Source organism: Sinohyriopsis cumingii, chromosome 6 (assembly GCF_028554795.1).
Source record: "Sinohyriopsis cumingii isolate HCF-2022 chromosome 6, ASM2855479v2, whole genome shotgun sequence".
Lineage (NCBI taxonomy): Eukaryota > Metazoa > Mollusca > Bivalvia > Unionida > Unionidae > Sinohyriopsis > Sinohyriopsis cumingii.
Window position 1 is genome coordinate 84912062 of NC_142966.1, and position 24456 is coordinate 84936517.

Here is a 24456-nt window from a genome sequence, read left to right on the forward strand (position 1 = left end):
TTGTAACGAGCCGTTGTGGTTTAAAATTGGCAATATTCCAACAGACCTAACATTTTCCCTAATACGTCTAGGCAAACAACTCGCAAAAATGCCCGCTAAAATGTTAATATTGATAGTAAATTATTAAAGATTCCAGCAGGCGGGATAAGCAAAATTCCTTCTGTCACGAACACTCAGTAAAAAGAACAATGCGGAAGATTTCATGGTCTATTCGGACATATCAGAATCACATAAAGTGATATGTTATTATACTGTAGTATCAAAATTATTAGACAGCACACTCTACATGTTGTTCTTGTCATTAGTGTTGTTGTTGTTGTAGGGTTTACGTCATTTTTCAGGACAAGATAGGCTGTACATGGCGGCCAGTATAAATGGTAGAGAACCACTGTCACAGGAGAAGCTACTGGAAGGCTTTCTCACAAAACCACATTGGCCGAACCTGAGACTCTAACCCACACAGACCGAGGTGAGATGGCAATGGACACAAAAGTTAAACTCTGAGTTGTTGACCTTCAGAGGAAACAAATTAGTTGGAGCTAAAAGTGATCGTAAATGCGAAAAAATAATTGTTATTCTATCCATCTATTATGAAAGGTTTGTCATAACCTTCTCACTACTTGGAATGTGAAGAGTTTTTATCATAACTTAAAAACTGTCATCACCCATGGTGAGAGAGAGAGAGAGAGGGGGGGGTATAGAGAGTTCAGCCTCTCTTAAAAGGAGGTGTCACTCATAACGGTGCAGGTACGTCTACATTTTGGGGAATATGGCGAAACGGGAGATACGGAAACGACTATAAGAAATATTGATTTCTGAGTTTTGATATTTTACAGTCGAGATATAGAAATACATTTCATTAAATTTATAAATACAAAACATACATATAAAATTACACTATTCCTTCAAGCCTACCAACTTCCTATATATCTCTAATTTCTGTGTTTTAGTATACAATACACATAATTAAATATCAAATAAATTTTGTGTGCAAAAGTTCAATATTTGAGACTAATTTATCAATCATTTGCAGAAAGGTATTTTACCGAATTTAATCCAAAATACCAAAGTATTAAACTCTATTATTTAAAGACTGTTTTGCTTCTAAATTAATTATTAATGAATATGAAGTTGGCAGTGAATCTGTCTTGTACAATAATCAATTATGTAAATGCAAATAAATATAAATTATTTAAACAATTAAACTTTCCAATACATTATAAGATATGTTACAGACATGTCGAATTTAGACTGACTTCTCACCATAAGGTCTTAAAATTAAAAATCCCTATACTGTATTGAAAATTGTATAACACAGACAGTTACTTACCAGTAAGAGAGATAGATTTCTGAGTTCTGGCAGCGAACTAATTTTCGCACTGCAGCTTTCCGCTTAATAGTGAATTTAGCATGTATCCTAGAGACCAAATAAGGCTTTACGTTCTGCTGAATGTTTGGCTCTTTAACTCTTCACCAGAAACTCCCTACCTCACTCACATACTAATCTCTAAGTCTACATACACAACTGAAAAGAATTTAGTTTGTTCTACACCTTGCTACTGAATCTAAATTTGCTACTTTACAATATTGGAAGCAATGCGTTATACAATGCTAGTTTTTTAAAATACAATTTCCTCATAAAATAAACACAGTCTTTATTAAAATAATACACACTTTTATTAAAGGAATAGAAAAATTTGATTTCAATACAATTAAGTGAAATATTGCTTTCAATACAATTTAGTAAAACTATATTTTAATAAAATATAGATAAAAATTGCTCTTAATCCACTTGAAAGAAAATTCAATCCCAACACCTCAGTAAGATATGTGGAAATTGTTTAAAACATGAACATCTTATTCTAGACTGAGTATTTATGTTACATTTATATTTCAGCAAACTGCAGATGCAAGTTCAACCCAGCTCAGCAGAAAAGGTCGATCGACCAGTAAGTATATATGCTCAAATATAATCAAACTTTCATATTATGAGAAGAATAGACAGACAGACAGAGGCAGATAGGTAGTGAAACATGCATATGTACTTGCAGTAATTCAGAGAAACGCATGGATGGATGACCGGACGGACGGTCGGGTGGATGGATAAACAAAACGTATAGGATACAAATATATGTTTCATGACACATAGTCAGGGATCATGTGAAGTCCCGTGAAAATTTTGTAATGAAACCAAGCCACTAGTCTATATGTATTAAGGGACTCTAAATAACAGTTATAAAAGTAATTAAAGAACATTATCGGCAGCCTGAGAATTATCTCTGGTGTTAGTTGTAAATTATTAAACATAAATCCAAAATATCGATTGAATGCCATTCGGACAAAGCGATAAACACAGTTAAAAGTGTATAAAATGGATCATTTATACATTAAATATTTTAGTATCAATACAAAATGTTTCAATTTGCTCAGAGCTTTTTATGACATGGCGGGTATCCGGGTATCTTGTTGTTTACCATGTGGTGGGAAGTCCTTATAATCCTTTGTTTTCCATCGATGTCGTTCTACACAAACTAATCTTTGTGTTATTGATAGTCAAAAATTATTAACTTGGATGCCTTCAGCAGTCTTTTGTACGAATAGTGTATAATTTCTGCTGCCATCTTGGTCGATCCAGATAGAACGATTCATAATACCAAAGTGATAGATCATAGTTGTTCTCGTGTTCATCATCATGCAATCAAACTTGTTTAGAATTATGCGATGTTGTTCCAGACGGAGTTGATGACATGGAAAGATCTGTAATCACTTTGCCAGTCACGAATACATTTCCAGATATCACATAACCCGTTTTATCATATTTGTTAGCCAGTTCCACATCAAGATCTGCTGTTGGGGCTGCTAAACGATACACGTTTTGCCTCCCACGTAAATAATTTATTTTATTTATCCTCCGGTCGACGACAATTTAATCTTTAGCATTTGGGAACCTTACATCGTTGGGATTGGTGATGCTGTTACCGTTCATGTTGAGATAACCCTGCATGGAATCTCAAGTTCATCCTGAGTAGTGAAAGGGGCCACCCTAGGGACAATGGGAATTGGCATTACAGACCCCCCCCGGGCCACTCTAGGGACAATGGAAATTTAACATGGGGAAAAACCCTGGGCCGCTCTAGGGACAATGGGAATTTAACATGGGGAATAGAGTTTGGGCTTGTCTAGGGACAAGGGGAATTGAACATGGGGAATAGAGTTTGGGCTTGTCTAGGGACAAGGGGAATTGAACGTGGGGAATAGAGTTTGGGCTTGTCTAGGGACAAGGGGAATTGAACATGGGAGAAAAAAACTACTACTTTAGGGACAAGGGGAATTTAACATGGGATTTTTTTTTATTTTTTAAAAATTTAAAAAAAGGGTAGGCAATCGAAAGTCAATCTCTTTTCGAGACCTATGAGTGGCCCTGAAAAGTTCCTTTGGGTTTATGTTAATGTATCCATTAACATAAAGGGCACCGCATTGGTCTTCTTCTTGTCCTTAGGCTGCGCCTCACTGTTGGACCGTAAATCAGCACTCTTTTGAGGCATCCTTGTCTTTCTGCGTAGATCCTACGTATCCACAGACTGGTGTCTGTCCTGTGGACAACGGTCCACTTGGATCGGACATACATTAGCACGTCCGTCCTAGACATCATTGAAGACACAAGGGTGGATGATTCAACTGTGGTCCACATCTTGAGGCGACGAGAACAGGTGAATCAATGCAGTGAACTGCGCTTATTTATAGGTAGAGGAAGGATTGAAACGGATTGAGTTCATTCACCAATCCAAACACGCGTTACAAAATTCAGTCAGCCCGCATCCAATCCGAAGAGAACAGTCTGTGACGTCACGTGGTCTATATAGATTTGCTAGCGCCTGTGTGTAGTCAATCTATGCGACAGTGATTCAACATGACGGAAACTCAGAAAACGATCCATTGGGGTGCACCAGCAGTGGAGACCACACAAGGGAACCTGGACTTACTTTCAGAAGAGGTAAATTGGGATTTTGTGGATTTTCTTACCTCGCAAGAATTTGTTCCGGAACCTTCGTCACCTTTTTCATTACCGCAAGTGGAGAATTTTAGACAGAGACAGAAAGAAGAATTGGAGAAATTTATACAACGACAAAAGGAAGCGGAACAAGCTTTTCTCCTACAGCAACAGCAGCAAGAAGAAGAGGTAAGAAAAAAACAACAACAAGAAGAAGTAGCAGCAAAGAAACAAGAGGGTGAAAATCAAACGGTCACGGTACTGTTAGACATTTTAGCGGAATTAAGAAGTCTGAAACAAATGTATCAGACTTCTTTATTACGACCGAAGAGAATACGACCTTCCCGAGCTAAACACGTCAACCCTGTGACTAAGCCTACCGTACCACCCTTAGTGATTTCAACCAAATCATCATCATCAACAGTACGCAGTCCAGAAGTAGGCCTCGGCCGTGGCAAAGGCTTAAGACAGTTAAAGTTGATTGCTTAAACTCACCCCTACACCAAAAAAAAAAAAAAAAAACAAAGGCCCTTTTCAGGGCCACCCACGTCTCTCGAAAAGAAATACAATTTCAATTGCCAATAACTCAAAAAACAAAACAAAACATTTTACCCCTATAGAACATGTATATGAGTGTGTGAGTGTACGTTCTTATTTTAAAATGAAAACTCAAAGACACTTACCTTATATAATTAATGTATTCTTTTATCAATAGTTACAATGCAATTCGCAATTCACAACAGAGCACTTTAAAAAGTTCTTACACTCCTTCTGTCTCATTGTTTAGTCTCTGTTTTTTAAATTAATTCACCTTCATAGTTTTTTCCTCCTCTTCCTCCTCACTTTCTTTCCTTCTTCTTTTCTTCTCCTGTTTCTTTTTCTTTACCTGGCTGCTTTCTTCCTAGGAATAATCCCTCTCTTCCTCTGAAGAATCCCTCTCTTCTTCTGAAGAATCCCTCTTTTCTTCTGACTCCTCTTGTTTCTTTTTTGGGCAATCTGGAGACCAATGTCCTTTTTCTTGACAATAATAACAGGTATCTTGACTTTTGTCTTTTCTAGCCCCTTTTTTTCTTTTTTGATGGTCTGGACACTCTGAAGACCAATGCCCTTTCTTCTGACAGATATAGCAAGTATCTTGACTTTTATCTCGAAAGGAAGGAGAGTAGTCCGTCGGCTGGTCTGAAGAGAATTTTCTAATGACCCTCGCAAAGCTCTGATGAAACGTTCCATCTGGGTAGTCTCTTCCATCGTTGTGCTCGGTTTGAGAGTGAAATGAGTAGTGAAAGGACAAGACACATACCGTTTTATATACGCTGGTCTGCCATGACTATAAATTAGTCTATGGTGCTTAAACTTGAGTCATTTGACGTTTTTTACTCAAGATGAAACGATCCAATTCATTTGAGAAGAAAGAAGAAGAAAGTAAGAGGCAGAAACGTGATCTATCGCTTCGTACCAGAGCTGAAATCTTGGCACAAATTCATGCCAGTGATTTTGAAGAGGACATGAGTGAACCAGAATTTGAACCCTCTAAAGAAAGTTCGCCACCCTTAGTCAACCCTGAAAAATACTATTCCATTCGAGAGACGGAAAAGCGCTCCTCTAGAAAATTTAGACCCACGGCTTACAAATACACGGTGAAGTTTAAAGATTTCAAGGCTGAAGTACCGTTAGAGAAAGCAGAAGGGTTCATCACCGGAGTGTGGGATTCTTTGCTCACCACACTCAAGCGACAATGTCAACCCAAAGAAGACGATCGCTTGAGACTTTCCATACAACACGACGGTTTGAAATCCCCTGTTTGCAGAATTGACCACTTCCAAAGTCATGGACAAAATTCAACACGTGCAACAATCTAATGACCAGTTTGACATCACCGATGGAAAAGCCACACTGGACATGACCCACGTCTCTCCTCCTCAAGGGACTGGACGCAAAAAGATGTTATTGGTGAACGAGCTTCGCAACACCAAAACAAGTCTTGTCCTAATTAACAACCCTCAAGACCAGATGTGTTTAGCCAGTAGAATGGAAAAGAGCCTGGGAAACTATTCGAAAATCGGACCGAGCCAAACAACGAAGTGAAGCAGAACTCCTGTTGCAACAAGCCGGACTGTCCAAAGACACACCCTGTGGCATTCCTGAGATGCAAAAATTGCAAGATGTCCTAGCTCCAAGCTACACCTTGAAAGTGTACCCTCAAGAAATGTGCGGACCTCTGTTGTTTCGAGGGAAAGACTTTAAGGATGGAAAATACATTCATGTCTATTATCACGATGACCATTTTGATACCATTACCAGTATCACCGGATTCCTAGGATACAGATATTACTGTGAGAAATGTGACCATGGTTATAACAATCGAGAGCAACACAAGCATTGTGGATTGAAATGCTCAGGATGTTTGGCCTCTCAACCCTGTCTGAGCGAAGGATCAGTGCTTTGTTCAACTTGTCTGCGCACGTTTGTCAGCCCTACCTGTTACGAACAACATTTGAAGACGCAAGGTTCGCAGCAGAAATGTGCTTGTCAACTGCTGAGATTGCGCCCTACGTGTGGACAAGGCATACGTACCAATAATGCCAAGGCACACGTATGTTCAGGAAAGAAAAAATGTCACATTTGTCACCACATCGTGGACTTGGAACACGAATGCTACGTGCAAAAATACCAAACCCCACCAGAGAAAGAGGACGGTCACAAGAAGAAAGGCAATTTCATCTTTTTTGATTTCGAATGCATGCAAGAGACCAGTATTCACATTCCTAATTTCTGCGTGGCTCATCGAGCGTGCGAGAAGTGCATTCAGGAACCTATCTTCAGTCATTGCCCTCACTGCAGTAAGATTCCCGGAGGGCGTGAAAAAATCTTTCGAGGACCGAACACGTTAGCCGATTTTGCCCAATGGGTCTTAGACCCCATCGACAAGACGTGGAGCCAAGAGGACATCGAACGTTACGGAGATTGTCATCGTCATGCCACGGTGATGGCTCACAATTTCTCCGGATACGATGGACAGTTTCTTTTGAGATACTATACGGAACAAGGCACCGAGCGTCCTAAAGTGACTTTGAACGGAGCCAAAATCATTTTCATGCAAGTAGGACAAGTACAGTTTAAAGATTCGATGAGTTACTTGGCCATGCCTTTGAGCCGAATGCCTAAAACGTTTGGAATGACAGAAATGGCTAAAGGGTACTTTCCACACTTTTTCAATACGGAAGCCAATCCACACGCCGTTCTACCCCATTTACCTGAGGCTCACTATTACGACCCCGACAACATGCGTACCGAACAACGAGAAGCTTTCTACGCTTGGTACCAGGCTCACGCCTCGGACCCTTTCGACTTTCAGGAAGAAATGTTAAAGTATTGTCGTTCCGACGTGGACATTTTACGACGTTGCTGTGGAAAATTTCGAGAACTGTTCATGGAACACGGAGGGGTCGATCCTTTGAAAGAAGCTTGCACCATTGCCAAAGCGTGTTCCTTAGTGTACAGACAACGATTCATGCCTGAAAACACCGCGGCTGTCATCAGCCCTCAATCGACCAACTAGGTCAAACGGCAATACTCGGTCAAAGCCCTACGTTGGTTACATTACTTGTGCGACAAGGAAGACAAATGGATTCAGCATACCCGCAACGGAGGGGGTGAAAAGACCATCGGAACGTATTCAGTAGATGGCTGGGACTTAGAAAACCCTAAGATCGTGTACGAGTTTAACGGTTGCTTATTTCACGGATGTCCCGTCTGTTACCCTGATCGTAGCACTAAAAATCAGTTTTTACAACGAACCATGTAAGACTTGTACCAGGACACTTGTCAGCGACGTCTAAAGTTAGAACAGGAAGGATACCAAGTGGTGGAAATGTGGGAACACGAGTACGATCACCGTTTGAAAACCGATCCCGAGTTTAAACGCCTCGTGGAAAGTTACAAGCTGATGGACCCTCTGAACCCGAGGGATAGTTTGTACGGAGGAAAGACCAATGCCACCTGTTTGCTGTACCAAGCCGACGAAGAGAAAGGAGAAGAAATCAAATACTTGGACGTGTGTTCGCTGTATCCCTACGTGTGCAAATATTGTCGCTTTCCTGTAGGGCACCCGCAATTGCTGACGGAACACATCGACCTGAAAAACATTCGACAATACGAAGGTCTGATCAAGTGTAAAGTTTTGCCGCCCACGGACTTGTACCATCCCGTGTTACCTCACCATTGCCAAGGCAAACTGATGTTTCCTTTGTGCCGTACTTGTGCCGAAACGTGCAACCAAGACCAGCCTTGCCATCACACCCAGGAAGAACGGGCCTTGACGGGGACGTGGGTCAGCGTGGAATTGTTCAAAGCTCTGGACATGGGATACCAACTGTTAGAAGTGTACGAAATTTGTCACCTTCCCAAGACACAACAATACCACAAGGGTGACCCCACGCAGAAAGGCATTTTCGCCGACTACGTGGATCCCTTTTTGAAACTGAAGCAAGAAGCCAGCGGCTATCCTTCCTGGTGTCACACTCCCAAAGACCAAATAAAATTCAAAGAGAAATACTATGAACAAGAAGGCATCACTTTAGATCACATCGAGAAAAACGAAGGCAGGCGATCGTTTGCCAAAGTGATGTTAAATTGCTTGTGGGGTAAAATGGCACAACGCCCGTGTTTACCCAAGACGGAATATTTGACAGAACCTTCCCGCTACTTCCAGATAACTCACGACAAAACCAAATACATGAAGCACGTGGACGTCGTTCGCGAGGATTTGATCTTGGTCAATTACGAAGAAGATCTGGACTTTGTACAAGACGACCCTTTTGGAAATGTCATCATTGCGGCTTACGTGACAGCTCATGCTCGCTTAAAATTGTACGAAGCTTTAGAACTGTTAGGGGAACGCGTCCTGTACTTTGACACGGACAGTTGCATTTACATCCATCACCCGAGTCAACAGCACCCTGACATCGAAGGAGACCGTTTAGGAGCCTGGACAGACGAGCATCCCGACGACAAGATTCTAAGTTTCGTCAGTGGCGGTCCCAAAAATTACGGCTACGAATACCGGGACCCACAAGGAGAAGTGCACACGACGTGCAAAGTGAAAGGACTGACTCTGAATTATCGTACCAGTCGAGTGGTCAACTTTGGGGTATTGAAAGAAGTCTTGCAATCGGGAGAGGATGGAAACTTTAAAGTGACCACCTATCAACCGAACAAGATTGTACGTTTACCCACTCACCACGTCGTCAGTCGACCCTTGGAAAAAGTCTATCAAATCGTGTACCAGAAGCGAGTGCGACTTCCCAATCACTTTACGTTGCCGTATGGACACGTCGGTATTGGTCTGTATATAAAAAGGAACTCTAGGCAAAATCGATAGTTCATTGTGACTACCAAGACCAAGCGAACAAGATGAATACTTTCAGAGAAACACAAAACAAGTTCAGAAAGGCACAATTCAAGTATGGGGCTTCTGAAGTGGAATGCGATTGTGAGCCTTGCGATGGGTACGATGTTGTACGTTGTGACCTTAGCGATGCCGTAAAGCATCATGGGAACTTTAGTGTCACTACCCCTATCATGGAAAGTGATGCTGTGCGTGTCAAACCTGAGGGATGCGAAAGCGATGCCACTCGTCCTCTTGGACATTTTACTGGGTTTCGTTTTAAAGGTGGATGTTCACCTTCACGTTTATCATACTACGGATGTCATCCAGCCCTGAGCAAACTCCTGTCCATGTCACCCAACCCTCATAGAAACGAACCTGTGAAAGACGAATATTCGTTTCCTGTGCGTTTGTCGGAATACTGCGACTTTGAAAATCGTCTTCAATCGTTCAAAGGAAAATGGCCTAAGTATCTGGGAGGACCGACCCCCGAAGAATTAGCCAGAGCCGGATTTTTCTACTTGGGCGAAGGAGATAAAGTCAATTGCTTCAGTTGCGGTGTGTCACTTCATCACTGGGAACCACAAGATTCGGCCTACGTAAAACATGCTCGATGGTCACCGAATTGTCATTACTTACCCTTAGTGGGACCGAGACATTAAAGTAATTTACCATGTCGTTGACGAAGAAGAAACCAGTTTGGCTAGGAGTCAAATGTTGGATATCACTGAGGCCAGTATTTAAACTTCATTTCAAAAACGATATTGAATCATTACCTAAAGAACTGCAAGAGAAGATTTACAAGGAAGTTTGGCAGGGACTTGCCAGAGCGAAATCTCAATGGGTGACTGTAGAACTTTTGTGCCGAGAAATTCACAAGAGGAAAGTGAAAAAAGTCAACCAGTGTGTTAGATTTCTTTGGGTCAAGTGTGCATTCGTCCTATTGTATTACTCTAGACCGTTTACATCAAAAGAGTTCAGTGACATTCTTGGACGTTACCCTGCATGGCAGTGGTCAGAAATTATTCACTATGTGGATTACTTTTGCTCTAGAAGATTGTGAATTGTACGGTCTGACTTATTCATGGATACTTTACAAGAGAACATTCGTGCTTTGCCTGTGGAATTGAGAGAAAGGATTTACCGAGAGCTCGTCAAAATACAGGTCAAATGTAAAGAACAATTGCATCCGTTACGTCACCAGATCTTTAACTACTGGTACCTGAATGGTATAAGAGAACTGATTCGTCAGAAATTGTTTCAGTGGTCAGACCTTGTTCAATACTTCCAGGCCCCCGATGATCCACGTGTTGATCATTTTGGTTACTACGAGATTCACCTAGTGCAACACATTGAGGAAGACAAGGTAAAGGATTACCGACATATTTTACGTGGAATCTACTTAGCGGAAGAGGAAACTTCTAAACGAAGTCTGACGTTTCGGTTAGAGTATGCAACATTTAAATTCCCCACTGGAAAACGAAGATGTCTGGCTAGAAAGTACGTGTATTGTTTCCGAAACAAAGAGACTATAAAAACAGGCTGCCATGCCGCGACTTTTATCTCATGTAATCCAACAGATTCCGTGGAAGGAACTCAATGACCATATTCAAACCGTGGATCATTACCATCAATTATTACAAGAACTGTATCCAATCAATTTGGGACGACGCATAGTGTGTGTCTTATTGACTTGTTTTCTAGGATTTCGTTTACCAGCCGATTCCTTGTGGACTCTTTACGAACAGTACTTACCACCCAAATGGCCTTAAATGGTCACGAGAGACTCCTTTTGCTCAAAGCCTTGCGGTTTCATCTGGATACTTCTCGACCTCTACGGGAAAAAAAGATTCGTCAGCCTTAAGCTACCCAAGACATGTATGACGATGTGTGTGTAGCTTGTGACTTACATCCCCATTGGACAGATGTCCGTGCCTGGAAAGAATGGGATTTTGAGGCTTGGACCCAAGAAGTGGCCAGTATGCACGAGAGTTGTTCAGGGAAAAAAGTTACTTTTCAACCTGTGTTAGTGACGGTACCAGAAGAACCCGTCACTCAGGACAGGACTGTCGTGGACAGTCCTGAAAGACCCTTTCGGGAGGACACTTGTGTGACCTTACCCCCTATAGAACTGGTCAGAACTTTACCCAAAACATGTTGTACAGACACTTGTTTTTATTCCACGTTGATGGTTATCATGTGCCTTTTATCCTTGTACTTAAGCCTTTGGCTTTTATGTATTTTTGTCTTTCGTATTCATGTTTAAAACATTCAATAAACGTGTTCTGAAAAAAGTATATAAACTCTCGTCTTGTTTCTTTTCGTGTCACAAGTGACATTCCTAACACAATGGCTACCTCTGCTGTCTCTGCTCCCACTTCCTCTACTGTCAAAAGTCATCGACGAACACTTAGATCGTGCCAGTTGGGAGGCTTTGTATCTTCGTCATCCTTTTAACATGCTCATTGCCGGACCTAGCGGTTCAGGCAAAACCGAATTCGTCAAACGTTTGATCGAACATAAACATCATTTGATCGATCGACCACCTCAGCGAATCGTGTGGTGTTACAAAGAGTGGCAATCGGCGTACAGCCTCTTGCGAGAAAGTCAAGGCGATTACATCGTGTTTGTGGAAGGCATTCCTAAAGAAGACGACGGCATCGTCTCTGACTCCCGTCAAAGCCATTTGGTCATTTTTGTCGACATGTTAGGAGAAGACGAAGAAGAAATTAAACTGCGGTTCACGCGCAAAGGGCATCACCGTAATGCCAGTGTTGTTTACATCACCCAAAACTTGTTTCAACAAAGTAAAGCCCATCGCACCATCAGTCTCAATGCGCATTACGTGGTCTTGTTTAAAAGCCCTCGAGATAAATCGCAAGTGCAAGTCTTAGCCAAACAGTTAGGAACGCCTTGGCTGACCCAGGCGTACGACGATGCCACTCAAACTCCACACGCCTATTTACTCGTCGATTTGAAACCTACGACCCCCGATGATTTGCGATTTCGTACCCACTTGTTTCACCACTGATGCCAAGACGGAGGGCCTGTCCTGTGCACGTCTCCGTCCTCGACTTAATTTCACTCCACAAAAAATCTATAAAAACCCCAGACCCTTTTCGTCTGTCTCACACACATTTTGAACATGACGTCCCTTCAGTCTCATCTTCCCGTCAAATTGATTCGTGCCTTATATGGCATCAGTCGAGAAAAAAATCCACAAATACGAGCTCGTGTCTTGGAAGCTAGTCTAAAAGAAGTCTTACGATGGTTCACGGTGACGGCACGTCAATTACTCCAAGGGATCATTCAGATTCCTCATCAAACCAAACGCTTTTTTGATCGAAACAAAGTCGCTTTGACCCAACTGGCCGATTCCGGCATTGACACTCAAACCAAAAAACAAATCATTTTGAAACGTGGAGGGAGCGGTACTCTAGGAGGGGTCATCATTCGCTCTCTCTTAAGATGGGATCCTAATGCCCCCAAAGTTCTCCCCAAGAAAAAAGTCCAACGAAGCCCCAAGAAGAAGAAGAAAAAAACCAGGTCCCGAAGGAGAACTTCTCCAGTGGCGGGTTCTCCTCTTACCAGACACCACCCCGGAAAAAGAAAAGAAGCCCCCAGAAAAAGAAACAGAGAAAAAGTTCCCAGAAAAAGAAAAGCCCACAGAAGAAAACTGGTCGCAAGAGAGGCACTTCGGCCAGGACGCAGCCTTACACTCGCAAACCACGACCTGCCACGGCGGTGACTGCATCTCCGGCAGCCTCACGTTCATCCACTTCTCCGTTGATGATACCAAGAACTGAAGAGTATTTGGAGACGTTGATCACACCAAGAACGTCTCCGTTGATGACCCCAAAAAGAACTTACCCAGTGGCAGGACCCTCCAATTTGGTGGCAGTGGCTGCTGATCACAAAGTACCTTCTCCCAAAATCAAAGTTCAGGAAAGATCGGGCATGTTACAAAGTTTACTGGATTTGTCCAAGCAAGAACTGACTCGATTTAGTCCGTTGCGTACCCCTGCACGACGTGTCATGCCTGTCCTCAAATTGATACGACGTAAAGACAATCAGTGGCGACGCGTTCCAGTATAAAAAAGGCCTGTGACCAAGTCGGGGTATCAGTGTTTTGGTGCTCCTGAAGATGTCACCCTCCAGAAAAGATCCCTCTTCTAAACAACCCCAAGGAAAGAAAAGGAAAGGACTGCCTCCTCGTTTAGTCAAACATGGGGACATGTTATCTGTCCTGTCCAAAGCTTCTCCACCTCTACGAAAAAAACTCATTCAATCAGCCTCCAAAGAGGTCATCGATACCGTGTGCGAATGCTGTTTGAACGTCTTGAAAGGCACAATCCCTTTGTCCAAACACCAGAAACAATGCTTAGGCAAACATCGTCACGTTCTTCGCCAAATGGTTCAAAAGAAAATTCCCATTCGTCAAAAGAAGAAGATGTTGGTCCAACGTGGAGGCATTTTACCTCTCTTGTTACAACGTGTCACCAAAAAAGAAGACAACGTGTACGACATCGAAAGCATTCTCGAACGCAGAACCCGTAAAGTGGGCAAACGACGTATCAAAGAAGTGAAAGTACGTTGGAAAGGATATCCACCCAGTTTTGATTCTTGGATCGACGCTTCGCAAGTCATCGACTATAAAAAGAAGTGACCATCATACCCTTTCACACAGACGCAGCTACGTCGACCACTCCTTCACCCAGTTCTTGTGTGCAAGATTTACAAAAACAACCCTTGTGGGTGTGGTGTGGAGAACGTGTGCCTAAAACGCAAATCGTCTTTTTCTGCCAAATCTTCGTGGTGTATTGTGTCATCGGTGCAGCCATTGCCAATTTGAGTTTGCAACAAGGAGACAAACAATTGTGGACCATTTTATTGAGCAAATGCATCGGTTACCTGCTTCCTAATCCCTCCCTGAAATTCACCTCGAACGGGAACCACGGGAACCTTGTGTCCAGTACCAGTGCCAGTCACCACTCCAACAACAACCACAACCAGAACCCCATTTTGGGCGGAGACACGCCTCTGACTCCAGTAACCCCTCGGACAGCCACAGAACTCTGGAATTATGAGTCACCATAACCAATTTTACTTAACCTTACCCAGTGACAGTTCCATGGAGGTGTTTCCCCACAACACGTTGTGCTGTTACACGGCCAAATTACCTCAGCCATCCCATTAGATCACGAAGCCCATTGGGAAGTGGCTTTAGTGGAAATTATTCACCCGACCCAAGTCCTCAATGTCCTTCCCAATCAAAATTTTTTTGATGTGGAAGTTTATGACGAGCAAGTGCAACAGTACTTGGATACCCATGTCAAATATGACAAGAAAACCCGTACACAAAATCAAAAGTACACCACCTATCACTTGTTCATTCCCCCAGGCTATTATTTTAGTGGTCAACATTTGGTCAGCACCATAGTCACCCGGTTTAATGGCGTGTTTCTGAAAGCTTTGGAGAGTGCCCAAAAAAGTGTCACCATGGAATACCACAAAGCAGCTCGTCGCTTCTCAATGAAATTTGACCGGAGTAAAACCCTGTCCATTTTATTTTTCACCTGAATTGTTTGACATGTTGGGTGGAGACATGAACATGAGAATGACCATGATCAAGAAAAACGAATTACCAATCATTTACGACAACGACAAAGTTATTTCGTACCCCGGTAGAACTGAACCAAGGACTGAATTTGATGTTCGTGTATTCCGATGTGGTGGAGTACAACGTGGTGGGACACACCTCTGTGCCGTTACTGCGTGTCATTCCTTTCAAAGTGGATTTTGCCACGAACGCTGACGAGGAAGGTGGAAACACTTATCACGTCCACCGCGAATTTGTACACCCTCACTATTTGCCTGTCAGCAAGTCGTATTTGGACATGGTCAACATTACTATAAAAGGAAATTTGGGACAAAATATTCCATTCACCAAAGGAAAAGTCACGGTGAAACTCCATTTTCGAAAACGGTTTTCTCACGACTCGTAAGTCATGTATGCCGTGTACCGAGGGGTTGCTCGACAGCGAGGACACGGTTTAGGAGATATGTTAAAATCGGCCTTTCGTTCGGTGGCCGCGGTGTTGAAACCGATGGTGACACGCGGATTGCACGCCTTGAAAGATGCGGCACTGATGCAAGGCAAAGAATTTCTCCAAAATGTCATCATCGACAAACAAAACCCTAAAGAAGCCTTCATGAGGGCAGGCAAAAATGTCTTGCTGCAAACGGGCAAAGACATTTTAGGCCGACGAGACACACCTATAAATGCCCTGCACGCTACCGAGTCAGGCATTCAGCAAGGACAAGGCAGAAAGAGACGACGCAGAAAACACCCTTTCACCAGACTTCACACTTCTAGAGCGACAAAGACAAAGAAAAGAAGAACCGTTCGAGACTTAGACGTTTTCGATTATTGAGAAAGAACAAAAAAAAGAAACAGAAAAAAAATGATGCACCGAGAGTCTTGCGCTTGTTCCAAGTCGGAACTGGATCTGTTTGCCATGCCCCCCACCATGATGACGATGCAAGAATCCCAGTGGGTGGAATTTCATCCCGTCTCCTCTTTGACCGATTCCGCTCCCATTGAGTTTGAAATCAAAGGACAGCCCGAAGGTTACATCGATCTGAATAGCAGTTACTTGTACCTGAAAGTCAAAGTTCTAGATAAGACTGGAGGTCCTATAGACGATGAAGCACTAGCTCCCGTCAACAATTTCATGCATTCCTTGTTCAGTGGAGTGGACTTGTACTTGAATAACAAACTAGTCAGTAGCAGCATGGATACTTACCTTTATCGTGTCGGGGCCCCGAGTGGCCGAGTGGTCTACAGCGCTCATCGTTACGGATCACTGCCATCTCACCTCTGTCTGCGTGAGTTCGAGTCTCAGGCTCGGCTAACGTGGGTACGTGAGAAAGCCTGCCAGTAGCTTCTCGTGGGTCGGTGGTTCTTCCCGGGGTTTTCCAGGGTTCTTCCTCCACCAATTATACTGGGCGCCATGTATAGCCTATCTTGTGCTGAAAAATGGCGTTAAACCATACAACAACAACAACAACCCTTATCGTGCCTACCTGGAAAATCTCTTGACGTACGGAATAGATGCCAAGTATACTCATCTCAATGCTTGTGTGCTATGGGAACCTGACGAAGTAGACCAGTTTGAATTATTGGAAGCTGATGAAAAGAAAGAACACAATGAGGGATTTGTAGAACGAAGAAAATGAATCAAAGGACTCGACAAAAGTTTAGAACTGATGGATCGTTTGCATTTGGACATGTGGTTGCAAGAGAAATATTTGCTGAACGGGGTGGATGTCCGCCTGAGACTGAATCGGAGCAGTACCGCTTTACATTTATTGGCTAGTGATGACGATTACAAAACCAAAATCCAAGAAGCCAGACTCTACGTACGACGCGTGGAAGTGTTACCCAAAGTGGGAAACGACATTAGTCAGACATTGAGCAGAACGACCGCCAAGTATCCCATACGACGCGTGGAAGTGAAAACCTTCACCATTCTCAAGGGGCAGCGATCCATGATCCAAGATCATCTGTTCCAAGGACAGCTACCCAAACGTTTAATCGTTGGTATGGTCGAGAATGAAGCCTTCAACGGAGCTATCACTAAAAATCCTTTCTACTTTCGACACTTTGGCGTGTCCAAGATCGAAGTCAGTCGCGATGGCAAAACCTTGTGTACCCGACCTTTCGAACCCGACTTTGAGAAGAAGAATTACTTGAGATCGTACTTGTCCCTGTACGAAGCCACCGGACAGTTAGGAACCAACACCAGTCACGGCATTACGTACGAGGATTATGCAGGAGGTTATGCTTTGTGGGCTTTCGATTTCACTCCAGACCAAGGCAGCGACGAGGGACATTTTCACCCTATAAAATCCGGCCAGATTCGTGTGGAAATTCAGTTTAAAGACCGAGACCCTGATGTAACGGTGAACGTCATCCTGTATGCAGAATTTGATAATACCATAGAAATCAACAGTTTGAGAGAAGTCATTCTAGACTATTAGAAACCATGGAAGACTGTTATCCCTCTTTACCTAGTGGAGAAATTTGGAGATGGAATGTGAGGAGACCATGGAAAAGAAGAAGTTATCATGATGAAGTCAAGATGGCCAGAACAAGAAGCCCATTTAGTCTCCTGTTTTGCCAAACACTTGGACGAAAAAATGACGGATTTGATCAAGAAAGAGTGTTATGGATGTCAAAACTATCATCCCAGTCAAATTCAACACGATAAATGCCTGATGCTGAGTCAAGAAGAAAGATTGGACGAGTATCTGGACGATGCTTGGAGTCTCATCTCGGATGAAGACGTGTTGCATCAGTGATATAAAGACTTGCGTGAACATTCTTGTCCAACATTAACCACTCAAGAGATCGATCGCATCGAAGCTCTCCTGAATCAAGACGAAACGAAGAAACGGTTATTTGTCAGACATTTTCAAGCAAAAAGTCAGGATCGAATTGATGACTTATTATTACCTGTGAAGAAGAAGAAAAAAAAACATGGATACCTGGGAACTTTATTACCTTTTGAACCACAGTTCGTATACGTCTTCTTGGAATCCTGTCGTCTGTGCTAAAGATGAACTCCCTCAAGACCATCTAGCTTACGTGATCAACACGGATGATAGTCATCTCCCAGGAACCCACTGGGTAGCCGTTTACTTTCCTCAAGAAGGATGTGTGGAATATTTCGATTCGTACGGATTGCCCCCTTTGGAAGACGAGTTCATTGACTTTATGAGAAGAAATGCTCAAACCACCCGATTCAATAATGTGAAATTACAAAACACAGATTCCTTGGTGTGTGGACAATATTGTGTGTATTTTCTCCATCATCGCAGCCTGGGCTATTCCTTAGAACATTTAGTGACTCATTTTGATCCTCGTTCTTCTTCAAGAAACGATGTGAAAGTAGATCGATGGTTTTGTGACCATTATGCTTATCTTTTGTCTCAAGCTAGGAAACGTAGTGTCCATCAATGACCTAATGACTTCCAACAGTGGAAATCACAATTTCTTTCACAACGTTGCCAACCCTGTCCAAAATAATGTGTAAATTGAAAAAAAAATGTTTGATGTTATATGGTTGGATTATTGTTAAAAATGTTAGAGTTGTTGGTTAGTGTTAAGTGATTTTGAATAAAAAATGTTGTGTTTTGAAAAAAATGCCCTTGTCTTTTGTTTGGCAATAAGAATGTTGATTCATGCTCTTTGACTTCTCTCTATCCCTCTCATGACACTCATTGATCGTTACGGCTCGAAAACCGTAGAGGGATGTTTTCCTTCACGTCCGCGCTTTGACTTTAAGAACCGGGGCAGTTTCCAGTCAAACCATCCAATGTCGACTCATCCTCCTACGAAGATGTGCTCCAAACTAGCTAAGCTAAACGAAGCCTACGTGAATTTGCATAGAGTCAGACACAGTCTGATACCGAAGCCAGAAGAGATAGAGAATGTGAGAATGCTAAAAGTTACTGAAGACCTGATAGAAGAGCTCTTCAGAGAAGAAGTGAACAGGGAGAAAGAAGAATGGACAGAGAAGTACAGACTTCAGAGACAGCAGCAACAGCAACAACAACAACAACAGCAGCAGCAGCAGGAAGCTGAACCTGACAGAGGCTTTGTCGATTGTCGTATCGACACCAAAGAGTTCTTCTTCTCTTTCCCAAGAAGCAGACCTATCGTCAGAAAGTCTATCCTCAGAGGACGACGCATTCTTAGAAACTAAAAGATTGCCATAGCAAACAAAAAAAAAACAGCCCTTTTCAGGGCTACCTAATACTCTAGAAAAGAAATAACAATCGATTTGCCAATGTGTGTAGGTAGAGTAGTGTGAATATAAACACTGACTCTTTTGTGATGTGAGTGTATGTGTTTGTGTATAGGATTGTGTGTTTGTAAGTGCTCACGTACGTTTGTGTGGATAGTAGATTAAAATCATGTTTTTTATGTTTGACGTGTGGGAAGAGTAGATTTGGGGTTTGATTGGATTGCTTTGCGTATGTGGATAGTATATTGAAGTGATTAATGAAATTTTTTTAGAATAGTGATGGGTAGTATAAAAGAGTGAGTGTTTCTTTTAGGTCCGCGCGTTGTATTGTCATGATCTAGGTAAGATCAATCTTATATTTTTAGGGGGATGTTTTCCATCACGTCCGCGCTTTCAGTATAAATTGAAACTCGCTGGGCAGTCTAGCTACCCTGTTCATTCGTTGACAAGACAATGAATACCAGAACTGTGAAACTGCTAGAACTCCAGATGCACCTGGAATATGCCAGGCGCATACTAAATGAACTGGCCGCGGAGGCCATTGTCGACGAGGCAAGGATGAAAGAGGAGGAGGAAAGAAGAAAAAAAGAAGAGGAAAAGGAGAGAGGAAATTTCAGAATCCCAGAGACAGAAAATTGGGATTCTGAAGCCACTTATCCCGCCTCTGCACTCCCAAGAAGAAAGGTAAAAGGAGACTGGGGAAGAAGATGTGTGTGTGGTGCCAGGCCAGGAAGGTGCCAGCATTAGATAGGTGCATCTGGAGTTAAAACAAAAAGCAAACAGCCCTTTTCAGGGCTACCCAATACTCTAGAAAAGAAATAACAATTGATTTGCTAATGTGTGTATGTAGAGTAGTGTGAATATAAACACTGACTCTTTTTTTCCTAGTGAGAGGGTATGTGTTTGTGTTTGTGTTTGCAAGCCCTCACGTACATTTGTGTGAATAGTAGATCATGGGTTTGTTTATTGTTTCTTAGCGTATGTGGAGAGTATAGTTAGGGTTATGTAACCGCTCACGTAGGATTGTGTTGATAGTAGATTATGGATTTTGTTTTAATGATTTGTGTGTGTAAATAGTAGATTTGGGGTTTGTTTATTGCTGGTTCACGTATGTGGATAGTAGATCATATGAAATGAGAAAAGTAGGGGATGTTTTCCATCACGTCCGCGCTGTCACTATAAGAACCCACAGTATTCATCGTTCAAACCATTCTACAGAGAAGATGGCTTCAAACCACCTCGATAAAATGCAAACATTGCAAGACGTCCTGGACAATTTGGGAATGATGGAACAAATGCTAGTGAGGCTAAATGAAAATCACTATTCTTATAGCCCCCATCGAGTGAAGATGGAGATTAAGAACTTAAGAAAAGTAAAGGAAATGATAAGTGCTGTGATGAAAGAAATAAAGGAGGAGAAGGAGGATGAAGAGGAAAGGATAAGGATAAGAACATGGAATGAAAAAATTGAAAAAGAAGAAGAAAATGAGAAGAGGAAGAAAGAAGAGGAGGAGAAGAAGAAAGAAGAGAAAAAAGGAAGAAAAGAGAAAGAGTGTAGGAGAGAAAATAAGTTGGTGGAGAAATAGAAAAAATTAGAAGCAGAAGAAACCCAAAGGCCCTTTTCAGGGCCACTCATAGGTCTCGAAAAGAGATTGACTTTCGATTGCCTACCCTTTTTTAAATATTTAAAAAATAAAAAAAATCCCATGTTAAATTCCCCTTGTCCCTAAAGTAGTAGTTTTCTTCTCCCATGTTAAATTCCCCTTGTCCATAAACAAGCCCAGACTCTATTCCCATGTTCAATTCCCCTTGTCCCTAGACAAGCCCAAACTCTATTCCACATGTTCAATTCCCCTTGTCCCTAGACAAGCCCAAACTCTATTCCCCATGTTCAATTCCCCTTGTCCCTAGACAAGCCCAAACTCTATTCCCCATGTTTAATTCCCCTTGTCCCTAGACAAGCCCAAACTCTATTCCCCATGTTAAATTCCCATTGTCCCTAGAGTGGCCCAGGGTTTTTCCCCATGTTACATTTCCATTTGTCCCTAGAGTGGCCCGGGCCGGGGGTCTGTAATGCTAATTCCCATTGTCCCTAGGGTGGCCCCTTTCACTACTATCCTGACTCACAGAAGAGCTGCAGCTTGGCTCAATTTACGTACCAAAGGAAGTGTAAGGCACATTTTGCAGATAAGATCGGCTGAAGTGAATGATTCATGGAGTGAATTATATATAGAAAATGAACATCATTAATTTCGACTCAAAGGCGACAACGAAAAGGCATCAACATCATTTTCTGATGCCTGATTGCCATTAAATGACTGTAGGTCCAATAGGTCGTGGTGAAATGAATCTGCTTGTGAACATGCTCCTGAACAACATGTTAAGGTATGATCGCGTGATCATTTACACGCTCAATCCTCACCGTAACAAATATAGTACGATGCACGAGTTCGGAGATTCTCCTTGAGAAAGATATTTTCACCATATGAGATCTGCATATGATACAACCCATAGAAGAACTTGATTATTACACACATACGATCATTGTGTTTGACGATATTAAAATAGATCGCGAGAACATGAACCGCATCTGCGAATATTTTACGCTGTGGAGAAACAAGCGCTGAAACAGCCTTTATCACCCATTCGTATGTGCCTAACTTCATAAAAATTAATACGGGATGTTATGTCCTGTTTTCAGGATTCGACAACAGAGACTTCGACGAATTTTTTGAGAGACCATTGCAGTGGCATCAAAGTGAAATAATTCAAAGACTGCTACGCCACGGCGATGTCTTCCTCTAAAAATCATTTTATGACGTTTATTGGATATGCGCAAACGATACCAGAACGCTATCGAAACGGATTTAATGAATTTTTACATCCTTGATTAGTATATGAAAAACTCTGTTGATGCAATAAAATGGTCGTTGTCATGCCGTTCGAAACAATCACCAATCGTTGTTAGCGTTAGGAAGTCCTCAGAAAGTTTATAGAGTAGCAGGCGTCCTCGAATACAAGATAGGCGGGGAGTCGTTTCAGAGCGACATCGCCGGGGAGTTGTTCAAGCCCATCCCGACTAAACTCGACGAAGCGGCAACGTACGTACGATGTCAAGCAGGATCAGTTGTTCGACGCGCTCAGACTGACTCAGTGATCACAGCAACGATTATTGAAGTAACTAATTCCTGCACCACAAGCCATTGCAGGAAAACCAAACCCTAACACAACCATGCAAAAAGCAGAAACTAAAGATGTGAAAAAAGAATAAGCAATACTGGAGAAGATGAAGAAACAAGCGGAGGTAGAAAAAGTAAGACTGGGGAAGATGAAGAGAGAAAAAGAAGCCAGACTGGAGAAGATGAATAAAGAAGAAAAACTTATGAAATCAAAGTTATCTGAGATGCGAGAAAAGGAAATAAAGACCAAGGATAGATTAAAGAAGCTGTATGAGGAGGAAGAAAAAGTCACTAAACGTAGTGAGTATGAAGCATTAAGGCGTGATGTGTCTCTGGGGCAACTCATAAACGATATTAATTATTCAGAACCAGATTCGTCACTGAAACGGTTAGTTAATTTTGATGATACAAAATTGCAACCTTGGAAATCTTTAAAGTAAGACAGCAACTTTAGAGGAGGCTTATTTCAATATTATGGTTTCATGCAGCATAGTAACTAAGGAAAACAATATAGCCATTAAAAGAGCAACTGATGATGATGCCTCTCAGATAAGGAGGAAAATGATTCAATTGAGTTGAATAATTGAGCATTTAAAAATATAAAACAAACGATACTCGTGCTTACGCTGAGCAAAGAAAGAAAAGGTACAGATCGCATTTGGAAGAACATCATCAGTCTGCACAACAAACACAGCTAAAGCAGTCAAGTATGATTAGTAGACTTAAATCAATGTTCAGAGGACCAAAGGAAGATGATGAACCTGAAACAAAATGAAGTGTAATCGGTGGCGAAATTCCGCTGTTTCAAAAATCTAAACGGTACTATTGGCATGGAAAGTGAGAGCAAACTCGTCACGTCATATCTGTATCAGAATCTTTACGAGTAAATGAGCTAAAGTTGTTTCGTCTTTTGTAGCAAACAGTTTACATAGAAAACGTTGTTGACGATATCACGTTGTCGCTTGATTAGCTTTCTGTCACTTCCGTTATGCGGTATCACCCTCGGTTGGAATTAGACTAGAAGACGTATTACGAGATTGTGTTGGTTTCTCCCTAAATATGTAACAGCTTCTTTAACGTCACCGCGTCAACAATCGAATTTCGTGGATTGCATCATCGCCATCGATTCAGCAAAACGCGACCACGATCTCCCACGGTGGGTACAACATCGCCGACATCTTCACGGAAATATCCAGACTGATCTCGGCTAATGGGGACGTCCCTGAAAATATTAAAATAGATCATAATTATTCCACGCTGAGAACCAGAAGCACGCTATCTGGAAATTACATCGTACGATTTGACAGCAATCAGTCGACTGGATCCATCCTCGGTTTAGCTCTGGTACTATTTTGTTCACAAAATGGAGTGTACAAAGGAAATCTACCCGTAAACATCACCGACGTGAACAACCTCCTCATCAAACGCTTGATAGTTCAGGGATCGTTGTTGTCAGTCGGTTCAGCCTCCAGCTTGATTTATTACATAACGATTAAAGTCCACCCAGGACGGTCATGCAAAAGGGTTCTAATCCCTTCACTTATTACCCCGTCCTAAACACGTACTAGATCTCGGAAATCATCAGGTGGCTCACTGATCAATACATCAATAATAACCAGAAAAGAATCACTTATTACCAGAATATGATTTGCAGGGCGTATTGACTGAAGACATCTTAAGGTCGTATATCGTCATAGCGGAGGAACGCATCTTAAAGTCGTATGACGGCTCACCAGAAAATATTTCTAGATAAAGTAGTTGCTCTTATAAGGAGAAGATCACGTGTGCAACGTCATAAAATCGTATGTAGGTTGGTTTTTATCCACGCTGTTTTTCAACGGTGCGAGCAATACTTCCAGATATTACAGCGATAGCACCTCGGTTGCCTTTAAAGCATCTGTTGTTGGCTAAACAGGGTCTTATGAAAAGTTCAGCGGTGCTCAGCGCAAGATCAGAAAGAAATTTACAAGAACTGGAGAAAAAGATGTACCACCCTCTCTTGGCTCCATCATGTCCGGTTATAGATTAGACCGATTCTGGTAAAAAAAAGAATGTCTTTTAATAATCACAGTGATATTCTGCCACAGA

General features: G+C 42.1%; 1 protein-coding gene across 1 annotated transcript in view; it reads left to right on the plus strand.

Annotated features, from left to right (window-relative positions):
* The window catches only part of LOC149797359 (scavenger receptor cysteine-rich domain superfamily protein-like), a 203561-nt gene that overhangs the window by 24387 nt on the left and 154718 nt on the right, over nt 1–24456 (plus strand). Inside the window, exon 2 of the mRNA XM_089962112.1 lies at nt 1898–1949. Within this exon, the coding sequence (XP_089818238.1) occupies nt 1898–1949 (52 nt within the window). The remainder of the gene's footprint in view (nt 1–1897; nt 1950–24456) is intronic.